At 32.0% G+C, this 14560-nt stretch overlaps 1 protein-coding gene across 3 annotated transcripts in view; it reads right to left on the reverse strand.

Moving 5' to 3' along the window:
* The window catches only part of LOC118204022 (major facilitator superfamily domain-containing protein 6-like), a 76790-nt gene that overhangs the window by 12623 nt on the left and 49607 nt on the right, over nucleotides 1-14560 (reverse strand). Inside the window, exons 1-2 of one of the 3 annotated variants that reach the window (XM_035376337.2) lie at nucleotides 8992-9157; nucleotides 8496-8595 (exon numbers count right to left, since the gene is read on the reverse strand). In XM_035376337.2, the coding sequence (XP_035232228.1) occupies nucleotides 8496-8568 (73 nt within the window). In that variant the 5' untranslated portion in view covers nucleotides 8569-8595; nucleotides 8992-9157. Of the gene's footprint in view, nucleotides 1-8495; nucleotides 8596-8878; nucleotides 9158-14560 lie in introns of those variants that run through there. The other 2 variants (XM_035376338.2, XM_085813061.1) reach the window with 2 other exon arrangements.

The following is a 14560-nucleotide window of genomic DNA, read 5'->3' on the forward strand; positions in this document are numbered from 1 at the left end:
TTAGTTTAAATGGTGACAAATGCTTCACAATTCATATAAAAAATTATGATAGCTGAAAAACTATCTTAACCATTCTAAATATGAATATTGTGTAGATATTCTGGACTCCAAAATAGCTTGCTTATAAAAATTATTCCCCTTTGAAAAGTCGTTTCAGTTGCATTATTGAAAACTTAGTTTATTTTGAGGAGTGCAACTTGGCACAAAAATTATCCCTTAAATAGCACAACAATGATTTTTATGCACATAATAATGAATAGCGGCAAGAAATTCTAATGTCAGTATTATAAATTCCTATTTTGCATGAAGATGTAAACTGAAGAAGGATGTTGAACTGCATATCACTACTGGCAATGCATCATGAGATTGGCGACTAAAGAAATATTGTTCCGCTAATTTTTTTCTTTCTTCTACTGCACACTAACGAAGTTAAACTTGAATTATATTAATTATTTATTATACTTATGCCTATTTTCTACACTTGATTAATGTTTATTCAAGTTACAAATAAATAAATTTATATATACAAATGGCTTATAAACGTAATTTTCTATACTTAAATATATATTTAAATTCTGCTGCCAAGTGCCTCTCTAAATTCTAATGATTTTACCATCACTTAATTTTGTTGCTCAGTGCTTCTCTAAATTCTAAATATTTTGCCTTCCCTACATTCTGCTGCCCGGTGCAGCCACACTAGCTTTGCCACTGGTCCTAGGCTTAACTGGATGGCAGATGAGTTATCCTCAATGCACTAAATGGAATCACTAACAGCAGTAAACATAGTCATTTAACATACAAGTATCATTTACATTTTTTTTAAATATAGGAATAAATTTCTGTCAAATTTCTCCTCATCAGCACTTCAAGCAGAGTTACCCAAATCTGTAATTATCGCCAGGCATAGTGTCAACATAACATAAAAGGTTACCATGCTCTTTGGTATTCAATTACTAATTTTAAAAATTTAAAAATACATAAATAAATAAATAATGATTTGCCATGTTGGTGCCAGGGCCAAATTGAGATTAAGAACGGGACTCTCCACATGTTTTATCATGGAAAAGTACCAAATGTGCAAGCAGTAAAGTACACACATTGGGAAAAAAAAAAAAAAAAAAAAATGAGAGGTTGCTGCTGATTTGGAGATCTGGATTTTAGATCACCCTGGATACAGGGCATTCAGATTTCAAGCTTTGTAATATTTTTCAAGTTTTGTAAAGGAGAGATGGGGAATGATGAAACGGGTGCAAAGGGCAAAAAAAAGTTGAGAACTACTTCGCTAAACTTTGTCCAGAATATTCTTTTTGAGCATGTAGTCATGTTTCTGTGTAGCAATTTACAACAGAATTTTTTTTGGAAAATTTTGCTGAATCTTGCTAAATAAGTTGACACCGCAATTTTAATGGAAACAAAAGAGTATGCAGAATAGCAGTAGTTTGATTTATGAAGACTTTGAGCCCTGAATGAAATTAAAAATCCAAATAATATTTATACTCTAAATGAAGCAGAAGTATGTGCATACTCCTAAAATTCACATAAAACATCTATGCTAAATATCATGTGGTTATTATGTATTAGCATAATCATCTTAGTAAAAAATGCCAAATTTTCAAAATGCATCAAAATGTAGCAACCATGCATTAGTTTTTTATTTTTAACAAGTGGCATCACTATTTCCATATATTTTTTTGTTTTGTTTTGTTTCACTCCAAGTTACATTTGTTTATTTACCTGCAAGTAGATTTATTGATTGATTTTAGCGATAATTAGATAATTAAAATATAATATAGGTTATATAACATACATGCAAGATAAAATCATGTAAATCAAAATTATAATTTAAATTAGCAATAGCCCCCTTCAATTCAATTTGGGTATTTTCCCTCTCTGTTCTAAAAAAACAATTGTTTGATAACTTTTTTAATCTCCTTCATTTCTAAACAAATTCACATCGTATGAATTTTACATAAGGATAATGATGCAGCTAATTCAGAACTTAAAATCAAAATTTCTAGAATCGAAACCTTTCTCTTGATAAGCTTCAATGTTAGATAACTATGCCTCTGCTCCTCAGCAAAAGAGAAAATGTTTTGAAATAGGCACAATTAGGATGAAAAGTTATTTGTGGAAACAGATGGCAATTGAAATAAAAATTGATATTTAACTTACCTTGATCACCATGTTTGTTATTCATTATGTATCAATATCTATGCAATCAACTTTCTTATATCATTAAGTCTAATGATGAAAAACATGAAAGCAAACTTGTAATTTTATTTTGCAATAACTCCTTTATTCTTACTACCCAGTGATTTATTTATAGATCACCTACTTTTAGAACGACCATTGAGAACAATAACTTTTAATTATTTCTTTTTGTCACTGGTTGATTTCTTTACACATGCAGCCATACCCCCCAAAAACATTTTGAAACATCCTTTTACAGAAGAGTCCAGCAGATAATGTCTGAAGTTAGCCAAATGAGGCTTCATAGCACAGCTTTTGATTTTGTATTCCAACAAGAAAATAATTTTAAGTAAGTTATACTTTTCTTATGTGTTCAACATTTTCAATACCTCTTTAACTTTTTTTCTTTATATAAATAGATGGCTGGGCATCAGTGTTAACTAATACAGTCAAAAGTCGTTAATTCGGACCTCAAAACTACAAACTTTCTGCGCATGCATCGCTTTGACGCATGTGCGCAAGACCTTTACGACTGCGAATATGCGTGTGTGCATGTGCATAATACGTTTACGCATGCGTGTTTAATGTATAACGGACGGTATAAGCTAAGCTAAAATTATCTCAGTTAATGTTGCAGATTGCGTTGTTCCTTAAACTTCTAATTGGATCTGGCTTATTATTTTTTGCAGACTGTTAGAGCAATTTTATAAAAGTAAGCTTGAACTTTCGATTATGTCAAATAAAATTTCCGATATATATTTACTAATATGCAAAGGATCTACAAAGCGAAAGTATGTTTCGAAGTCCATTAAACAAAAAGTGGAATTGCTGCAAAAAATAGATAAAGGCATATCCTTCGTTTCTCTAAGCATTCCAGGGGGGGACTAAGGGGGGGGGGACGCCGCGCCGCACAATGAATTGGAAGTTGATCTGTCAGCACTATCCTTATCTTCAGAGCAGATGTTTTTATTTTATTTGGCTTATAATTCCTTACTAAATGTACTATTTCATCTCGATGTACTCCGTCTTTGATATGATTTAAATCAAATTTCTCCTCATTATAATTCGCTTCCGATAGTGAAGAAAGTGACACAGAGGTTATTGAAAACGAAAAAATTTCGATTGACAAATTAGTCGGTATTCTCGACACAGCAATTATAGGACTTGAACAGCAGAACTTTGTAACTGAAGAAGAAATTATGTCTGTTTATAGAATTAAAGAGAAAGTATTATCACATAAAATGAAGCAACTTAAATAACTTACATTGAAAGAAATGTTTAATAAAGTAAACAAATAATTAAGTTTTTTTTTTTTTTTTTTTGTAAATTTTGATACCCTTTAGATCATAATTGTTCTTTATTTCATAAATTACGGTTTCATATTTTTAATTTTATAATTTCTGCATGCCATCTTACCAGATTTAAACTGATGATCTATAATCCAGAAAAATCGATAATCCGGAATGGCCGAAGTCCTGACGATTCCGGATTAACGACTTTTGACTGCTTTTTTTTACTTTTCATTTTTTCTAAAATGTCCAGGTGTTAAGTGTTTCACACCGCCAAAGAAACATCAAAATATAAATTTTCTAAGGAGATTGAGTCAAATATAATTGCTTTACTGCCTCAAGTGGATGAGTTAATGGACGAGCAGTGCTTTAATGATGGTGGAATAATCCCTTCATGGGTTAACATAAATGATTTTGGACCTAACATTACGGAGCAACTGCCATCTCCATCTAGTGCCAGTAATGAAAATGAAAATAAAAAAAAAAAAAAGTTAGTTCGAAATTATTAAACAAATGCAGCCAAAAGCAAATTAGACAAAAATTAACCCTACTTATGTTTTTAACACAGATAATTTGTCTGGTGAAAATCTTGAGAGTATTTCAAGTATTTCAGAAAATATGAACCACTCGAAAGTTTTCAAGAATTTCCGATTCTCCCAAATTTCACGAATGTATAATAAATGAAACAGAAAGGTATGCGAAAGTGTGGGAAAATAAGCCAGAGTTTTCAGTTACAGTTGATGAGTTGAAGGATTTTATTGGTTTTTTTTATTTTCTCTGGCTACTATACTTTATGTATTGAACATGCTGGTCCGAGGAAAATTTCATAGTACCAATAATAAAAATTGCAATGTCTCTAAATAAATACTTAGAAATTAAATCTGTAATCCATTTTGCCAACAATAATTATGCAGTCATGCAAAAATCAGACCGAGCATTCAAAATAATAATAATAAATAAATAAAAAAAAAAAAAAAAAACTAATCACATATATAAAATTTGGAATTTTCGATAAATTTCTGTCTGTTGATGAAATGAAGATTAGATATTACGGTCATCATTTTTTAAAGCCAAACCTGAACGGTTTTGCTATAAATCATTGGCCATGTGTGGAGTAAAGGGCTACTGTTATAATTTTGACAATACTTCTGAAACAAATGAACTGCTTGGAACACGAGTGATGAAAAACGTATAAAAGAGATCCGAAGACATATTGCGGTTGCACACCTCAAGCTGGGAACAATTTCGAAGAAAAGCACTGGAAGACATTTGGTGATGTCATTGAGACTAAAGTGATAGGCTCTCTATGTTTAGATAGAAAAGACCACAACATAGGTAAATGACGAAACCAAAGAAGACGTGGATTTCAAAAATATAATATATATTCAAAAATATAGTCCTATTATGTTTTGTACAAAATGCGATGTAACACTTTGTGTGAAATGTGTTCCACTATATCACACTTAAATATTGCAAATTTGCTCAATAAAAATATATTCTTCAAATCTTTTTAGTTGTTTTTAATTCTGCAAAAACTTCTTTTTTTTTAAAACTAAATTCGTAATTTTTCCAACATAAGATCAGAGGGCAGTTACTTGTTCTTTTATTACCAGGAGCGCCCACCAATCTATTTACAGATCACCTATTAGCTGAACTGCTAATTATGGTAATTGAATAAAACTTCATAATTACTTAATTTATTATATATGAAATGTAATTTAAAAATACTTTTCAAAAAAATTTTGGGCATTAACAGATTAATTTGGGTACTTTCCATCTTTACATAAAGATGGTGATATACCAAATTTGGAACACAAACTCAAAATTTCTAGAACTGAAACCTTTCTCTTAGTAAGTTTCCATGTTGGATAACTATGCACTTTGCTTCTAAGGTAGACTACTGCTTGCTGCTTACCACCACCCCCCTCCTCTCCCACTTTCCGAAAGTTGAAAAATATATATAGTCTGAAATTTGGATGCCCAATATTCAAAGAATGATAAAAAATACAGACTGGTGCAAATCTTGCTAAGCAGACTTTGTTGGCGACAGCATACAGTATACACATAAAAATTTCAGTTCTAAGAATTTTTGGTACTATTCAGTTTCGAGGGCCTTTGTATGAAAAAGGCTAAACATGACTGAATGGAAACATAAGAGTAAATAACTATTATAATTTATATAAAAATTGCTAAACATAACTGAATGGATGCCTGCATCGCTATTTCGCTTTCGACTTATCGCTAAAGCATAATTTCATCTCGTTGGTTGTTCAAACATAATTTTCTATCTTTACATAAACCTTTCTCTTAGTAAGTTTCCATGTTGGATAACTATGCACTTTGCTTCTAAGGTAGACTACTGCTTGCTGCTTATGATGTCTTTTCTTTGAAATTATTCTTGGTAAAGTGCAGAATCGCTCACTTATTTGTTTGCCGCTTTTTACAAGGGTAAAAACAATTGGATTTTTGTCAATTTTCTTTTACTTTTTAAGTGAAAATAGGTAGATGTGTACATAGATAAAGTCAAGGGTGTGCGCAGTGCCATTTGTGTGCAATTCTAAGATTTTTTTTAAGTGAAAATAGGTTACATGGATACCGAGTATTTGCAGTTCTTAAAAACGCGTCAAGCAGTGGATGATTCTGCACTTAACCCAAAATTCTATTGCCGACTTTTCGTCAGGGGCAATTCCCAAATTGTTAAATCCATAGGATATCAAAAAAGAATTTAAAATCAAAAAAGGATTTAAAAATTAAACTAGTATTTCAATGGCGTCTTAAGAAATATAGAACTATATAAACTTACACAATCTGAAATCAATGCGTACGCTAGATTTGGCGCGCTGTTAAACGGGCGCGTTTGCTAGATTTGGCGCTTTTGCGCATACATTTTCGCCGCAATTTTTTTACGGCCCTCGAAACCGAATAGTACCGAATTTTTTATTTTCAAGGCATAAACATATTAATATGATTTAAAATTTTGTAAAAAGACATTAATTTAAGAATTTACTATGTTTTCATGGTTCAACATCCTGATTCACCGGTTCGTATCACATGACCAAAAGTGATCTCATCTCGCATAATCTACACTACAAAAATATAATTCTCTCAGTAATTATCTACATTAATTTCAAGTCAAATCTTAATTTGGAATACATGTTTAAATGCAAAAAATATTTAAATTCGTACGAATAGCTTACTCAAAAATTATGTAAAACCACAGTGCTTTACTTCGCTAGTGCATTCTCATTAGAATTTATGAATTTAACCTTTAATTTTGCCTTTTCTATATTTTCGCCTTCGTGTGAGTGATATGATTGCATCCTAATAGACTTAATTACCCCAAATGGTCTTAGGATATAAAACTGAACTACCTAGTAAAAATTCTATGCAATTGTATACCAGTATTGAAACAAACAATCAATCTGATAAGAAATGGTTGCGACTTGTTTTGAAAATGAAGTGTAAAAGGTTACCTGTGAAGATATTTTGTTTGGCATCAGTTGCACCATTATTGGTGACTTTATCATTTGCGCCAGCAAAACAGAAAATACCGAAATTCCTTTTATGCTTCACTTTTGATTTTTTTTCATAATAATACAAGTGAAGAATTCTGATTCTTATTCTCACTTTAGCACTGATGCCATTCTGGTGAACTATAATTTATTATATTTTGCTTTTGTCACGGAATGACTATCAACATACTACAGATTGAGAAATAATTCATGCAGCATTCTAAGAAATTTTTTAAAATAAATTATAATATTAGTAATTAAGAGAGCACAATAACCTTTTATGTTGACATTACGCTTACTGATAATTACAGACTTCAGCTAATTCCACTCGAAGTGCTCATTCACATAAACGTAAATTTAAAAAAAAAAAAGGCCTCTTTTTTTTTTTCCAATGATACTTAAGGCCAAAAGATTAGAGATTTTTAGTGATTTTTGTAATTAGTAGAAAAATTGGTGGCTACATAAAAAGAATAGACTTGGTTAGAGTAGACTTTAAGGTACCCCTTGTATTATGGTGAAGTTGTTTTTCATTTATGGTAGCCTGAGTAGCTGAATGTTATGGAAACCCTATTGTGACGAAATCGGGTGCATGATTCTGGGAAATTTTGAATCATGGGATGTTTTGTAAGCTCTTTTGTGGTGTGTGTTGGTTTTATTGTTTTGTTTAGATGGTGGAATGGCTGAATGTAGTAATATTAATTTGAAGTTTCTGTACGATTTGGAACGAAAGGGGAAAAGAGTGTTAATTGACTGGTGTGTAAATGAAAGTTTACTTAAAAGCCATTATAAGTGTCCTGCATGTAGGAAGGATATGCATCTAGTCAAACGTAAAAACCGTTTAAAATTTAAACTTTAGATGGATTTGAATCAGTTTGTAGGAAGAAAGGTTCAGATGTGGCAATGCCCATATACGGATTCAAGTTCAGATAATTTTAGGAAGTTTTTGGATGCTGTAAAGGAATTTTGTGTGCCACAGACTAAAGACGAAGGAACTTCTAAATAGGGTGGGTGGATATTTGCTCTTTGTAGTGATTAAATGTATAACAGGTTTTTCCTTTTTTACGTTATTTTATTGTTTGGTTTAAAATGCAGTTTATTGAGATTATGTATATTTTGTTTGCCTGTATTGAAAATTGTTCTTTCTATGTATTTAATGAGAAGGAAATGTCAGAAATATAAAATTATCAATCACATAAAATAGGAGTTTAACACTATTCATTATGCAACACCTAATTATGATACTGTTGCTAGACTTCAATCTAGCAAAATTAGGAGTTTAACACTATTCATTATGAAACACCTAATTATGATACTGTTTCTAAACTTCAATATAGCACTATCACAATTAGAAAAGAAAGCACTACGTGTAACACTGACAATAACAAGCTACAGGGAATTAAGGGAATATATATATGCATCTCTAATTTGGAAAAAGTTAAACAGAACATAAGCATCCACTATAATATTTTTGCTATTAGTTATTCAAAGCGGAGTTTGTACATACCTGCATTAAGTAGGAAATAGTGCAGCTTGACATTAGGATAACTGATGTTCCGAATACAGGAGCAATCAACCATGATGAAAAATACAAATTTCAACCGTAACTAAAAAAAGAAGAAAAAAATCAACAATTACTTTACTTCACGATAAAAGTTAATGATTAATAAATCAGTTACTTCGGGACCGCTTTCAATGAAATCCGCTTCGTTTTAAGAAAGAATATTCGATTAATTTTAAATATAGCAATATCCCCACAGACATTCAGTTTTCTCTGCGCATGCTGTTTAAATGAAAAAATAAAATTACAAACTTTTCCCTCAAATTAACATTAATAATCAAGGAAAAACAGTTCCACGGATTGAAATAAAATTTAATTCTTTAACGTACATCACTGAAAATGTGACACTTTCTTCTCACTTCCAGATCTTTATAAATACATTTCAATATTATTTAGCAGAACAGCGAAACTTTTCCGGTTTCGCAGCAAACACGTTACTCACCAAACGATTTCACAAATGTAGCAACAGCAAACTAACACTGAATAGCCGCATAAGATTTTCACTTCGGTGACTGTTTACACTTCATGTCAGAGTAATTCACTTCTCTTCATTCAACGGACCTCCTTCTACGGGCGGCTAAAACCAAAGAATCTGTAAGGAGATTCTTACAGATTCTTTGGCTAAAACCAACTACGGATGTTGGCCTTGCTAAAACCCGCCGGGAACTGGAGAAATTCAACCAATCAGAGATGACCGTTGCGCCAGGAACTTTTGGCATCTTACATTTCACCCTGGTTTAAAAGATGGAAATTTAAAATTAACCCCGAACAATCAAAAGTGATTTACTTTAAAAAAGGAAATATCCGTCAAGACTTAAAAGATATTACGATGGACGAACAAATCGTGTCACGTGACCACCAAGTAAAATATCTAGGTGCTAATCTCGACCAGATGTTAACTTTCAAAAATTATATCAAAGGTAAATCACAACGTGCCTTAATGAGCCTTAAATCACAACGTGCCCTTTGATGTGCAAATATTCGAAGTTAAATATCAACGCTAAAAGAACACTCTATCTACAGGCAATCCGACCCATATGCCGCTCCGGCGTGGGCAGTGTCGCGAACGACGCACGCTCCGCTCTTGGGGAACGGATTGAGCCTCCAGACCGACGAGAATTGAAAAAGAAAGTTTGTTTTTTCAGAACTGGCAACGATAAGTGTATGCTTTTAGAACAGTGACGCAGTAGAATAATGACGCTTTTAGATATGTAGAACAATGATGCTAAGTAGTTAGAAGTGTTTTGATGTTGTAATGATTTTGAAATTGTTCCTCTTTTGTGTCAAATGTCAAATAAATTGATTCATACAAAATAGTGCCAATTTTAGATTAGATAAGTTTGAAATCAAATCGAAGTCTACTAAAGCGGCGGACCAGAGTCGAAGAAAACGGATCATAAAGGTAAGCAACCTTTCTTTATTTGCTTATCTAGAATTTTGAATGATCTGTTTTTTACTGAATTGAAACGATATAAATATTTTTGGCGCCCGAACAGGGACCGCCGATGTAGACTATATTGAAGTGAAAGATTTAGGAATGTTTAAAAAATAGCTCCTTTTGATTTGAGAAGTTTATTTATGATTTGATCGTACTGATTTCTAATTTGAAATATTTTCTATCTGCAATATTTAAACATGTTTATTAAAATAGAAGTATTAAAGAAAAGACGAACTGTAGTTAGGAGTATGACAACAAAGTTGATAAATAATTGTAAAGAATACCTTCAAGAAACAGAACACGATTTGTATATTCTTTAATGAAAATATTGATTTATTAGATTGAAAATATAACAGCCTAAAAGAATTAGATAAACAAATACAAGAATTAATTGAGGCTACTGAATATGAATCGGAATTTGAAACTTGTGAAGTTTATTCCGAGAAAATAATTTCCATGAAATCAAAGCTAACATTTATGTTAAAAGAGAATAGGAAACCTGAAATTCCTGTTTCGAATACAATTGGTAATATTGTGAATGATATTTCAAATATTTCTGTATCTCATTCAAAAATTAAATTGCCTAAATTATCGATCAATAAATTTAATGGCGATCCTGTTAATTGGTTATCATTTTGGAACCAGTTTGACAATGTGATACATCAGAATAGTGATTTAACAGATACAGACAAATTTAATTATTTGATTTCATTTTTATCAGGTGCTGCTTGTAATGCTGTTAGTGGTTTTGCATTATCAAGTGAAAATTATTTTGCCGCAATCGAGTTACTTAAAACACGCTTTGGTCGAACAGATTTAATTATAAATGCACATATGGGAAAACTGCTAAATTTAGAACCTGTTAGGAATGCTAACAACATATTTGCATTACGCAAGTTGTATGATGATATCGAAATACAGATAAGAAGTTTAAAATCACTTAATGTAACTTCTGGCACATATGGCACGTTATTGACACCAGTTTTATTAAAATTAATTCCGAATGAACTGAATCTTAATTTCCAAAGAAAAAGGAAATCGAAAGATAATTTCGATGTAAACGAATTATTAGAGTTCTTAAAAACGGAAATTGAATGCCGCGAATCTATGCTACAAGTTCAAGATAAAATAAACAACCATAATTCGAACCACTTTCCCAAAGAAAAAAGAAAAATAAAATTTCTATTCCAACGGCTGCTGTGTTAAACGTTTCAATTAACAGTTGCGTATTTTGCAAGGATTCAGACAAAGAAAAACATACTTCCGATGCTTACCCGAAATCTGTAGCAGACAGAAAGGCGTCACTTCGGAAACTCGGAATGTGTTATTTATGCCTTAAAAGGGGTAACCATTTGGCAAAAAATTGCTTTTCGAAGATGAAGTGTGATTCATGTGGTTGGAAACACAATAGTTTAATCTGTGATAGAAATAGTTTAGATGAGAAAAAATCAAATAAGAAGGATTTCAATTTGACGAACAAATCATTGTGATACTTCTTTGGCGATATGAAGCAACTCCAATGATGGAACACAGCAATAACTTTTATTTAACACTAAAAAAAATGGCGACATACAAACAAGAAGAGAAAACATATTCTCTCATTTAAAAATAAATTACATTCTTCGTGCAAGAGTCGCACGAGGCACTCGAGTCTGGTTTCAAATATTGCCATTCACAAATACCTTAATGTTCGTCTATTTAAATTATTTAAACTACAAGATTTTAATATTATTTAAAGCTGTTACATCATGTTTAGAGAAAGTTTTATTACAAACTTTAGTAGTAAAAGTGCTGGCAATGGTACAGAAAAATACTGCCGCTGTTTAATTGATTCTGGGAGTCAACGAAGCTATGTATCTAAATTCTTAGCTAATGCTATGCAGTACGAATGTATTAACGAAAGCAGTGTGATTCATAGTCTGTTCGGAGGAACCGAAGTGGTTGAAACTCATAAACAGTTCGTTGTACGTTTAAGTAGTATTAAAAACGATTATCAGTGTAACTTCAAAGCTTTTGATCAAGCGAAAATTTCTTATGATATTCCACAATTGAACATCAAGCCTTATTTAAATGAGTTAAAAACCCATAACATATTTTTGAAAGATGTTGAAGGTAGGCATAAAAAATTGTTGTTCCAACATTCTCATTCTGAAATTCATATCCTCATAGGCGCAGACATAGCGGGAAAATTGCTTACAGGGAAAATAAAGAAGTTAGAATGTGGATTAGTTTGCATTGAAACTTATGGAGAAAATTCCCGTAGAAATGGAAAATAAATATGATTGTTCTTATGCATTTTCTATGTCAGTATCAGGTAGTAAAATTTCTGATTTATGGAAACTTGATACTCTTGGGATATTAGATCCTTCAGAAAGTCAAACTAAAAGGGAATTAGAAAAACAAACAATGACACATTTTCTTTCCAATGTGAAAAGAGATGAAGAAGGAAGGTTTCAAGTTTGTTAACCTTGGATTGAAAATCGTTCCCTACTTCCAAACTATCGGGAAATAGCAGAAAAGAGATTAAAGAGCACAGTGAAGAATTTAAGGGATGGGGGATTTTTAGAAGATTATGACGCAATTTTTAAATCTTGGGAAGATGATAAAATAATAGAGATTGTTCTTGAGGAAGAAGTTAATAACCCCTCTTATTATTTACCCCATCGTGCTGTTATTCGAATGAATTCCACCACGACAAAAATAAGACCGGTTTTCGATGGATCCGTAAGAACTAAAGGATCACCTTACATAAATGACTGTTTGGAAAAGGGTCCAAATTTGATTTACACTGTTCCAGCTATAATAAATAGATTTCAACTGGGAAAAATTGGCGTGAGCGCTGATATTAAGAAGGCTTTACTGCAGATAGCACTTAGTCCTAAAGACAGAGATTATTTAAGATTTTTATGGGGGGAAACAGGGAAATTCCGAGCGTTTGAAAATATACAGGCATAGAAGAGTGGTCTTTGGAATAACCAGCAGTCCATTTCTCTTAAATGCAACACTATCGAAATTAATGAATGAAGTACCAGAAAATTATCGTGCGAGTGCTAATAAATTAGTAGAATCCTGGTACGTTGATAATTTAGTCACAAGTGTGAATGATGAATCAGAATTAAAGAAGTTAAAAAATGATGCCACTGAAATTTCGGCAAGTGCTAAATTTGAATTACAAGAGTGGGCATATAACTATCCTCGAAATGAAAGGGATGCATTTGTTGTTGAACCCATTTTAGAACAGTCGAAGCTTGATAAATTAAATGAGAATGAGTTTCTCGATAATCCTTGTGAAGCTAAAACGGTCAACATTTTGGGACTTCTTTGGGATTTGCATGATGACACATTAAGTTGTGATATTAAGGGATTAAATGAATCGAAAAACAAACCTGTTACTAAAAGAACAATTTTGTCTGAAATTCATAAGATTTATGTCCCTATTGGATTCACCTGCCCTATAATTTTAATTCCTAAAATTCTGTTACAAAACTGCTGGGAATTAAAACTAACTTGGGATGAAGCTCTTCCTGAAGAAATTCAAAGGAAATACATGAAATGGAAAAATGATGCAAGTCGTTTAACAGAAATAAAAATTCCTCGACAGATGATGCTTAATATTGATTCTGAATTGAAATTATCCTTTCATATATTTTGTGATGCATCCCGAATGGCACATGCAACCTGCGTTTATTTAAGAAATGAAAATGAAATTGCTTGTCATTTAGTTCAAGCACGATCTAGAGTTGCTCCTCTAAAACCCACATCAATTTGTAGACTAGAATTATTAGCTTGTGTTGTTGGTGCAAGATTAATGAAATCTATAAAACAAGATTTGAAGGAAGAAAATATACCTACGTTTTATTGGACAGATTCAAGGAACACATTGTACTGGATTAAGAATGAAGAAAATTGGGGTGTATTTGTTATGAACAGAGTGAAAGAAATACGAGCTCTTACTAATCCTGATACATGGAATTATGTTCCTGGCAACATGAATCACGCGGATATTCCGTCAAGAGGATTTCTGTTGAAACTATTAAAGCCAAAAAATGGCATGAAGGTCCAACATGGTTGAAGTTGAATCCAGACTATTGGCCTATTTGTGATATTTCTCCTGACAAAGATATGATTGATCGAGAAAGAAGAAAAACAGTTGTATCCTCGTTAACAAATGTAGATGAAGAATTTTCGCATTTCTCACGAATTTCTTCTTTTGAGAAAATAATTAGAGTTACAGCCTGGATAAAAAGGTATATTGACAGATGCAGAGATAAAAACAGAACAACGTCAAAGAACTTAGAAATCGAAGAATTAAATGCAGCTGAAGTCCTTGTTTGGAAAATTGTGCAAAGGGTCTCCTTTAAAACAGAAAAGGATAAACGCTTACGACATTTAAAACCATTTGTTGATTCATCTGGTCTTTTAAGAGTAAAGTCAAGAATATTAATGAGACAAGACTTCGAAAATTTTAGAACACCTGTAATCCTACCTCCTGAACATCCAGTTGTCTCTAAACTGATTATGGAAAAACATGAACAACAAATGCATTGCGGAACTCAGACTTTAATGGCAATGC

This window comes from Stegodyphus dumicola, chromosome 3 (assembly GCF_044657685.1).
Source record: "Stegodyphus dumicola isolate Sdum_Otavi_A_Nest chromosome 3, ASM4465768v1".
Classification (NCBI taxonomy): domain Eukaryota; kingdom Metazoa; phylum Arthropoda; class Arachnida; order Araneae; family Eresidae; genus Stegodyphus; species Stegodyphus dumicola.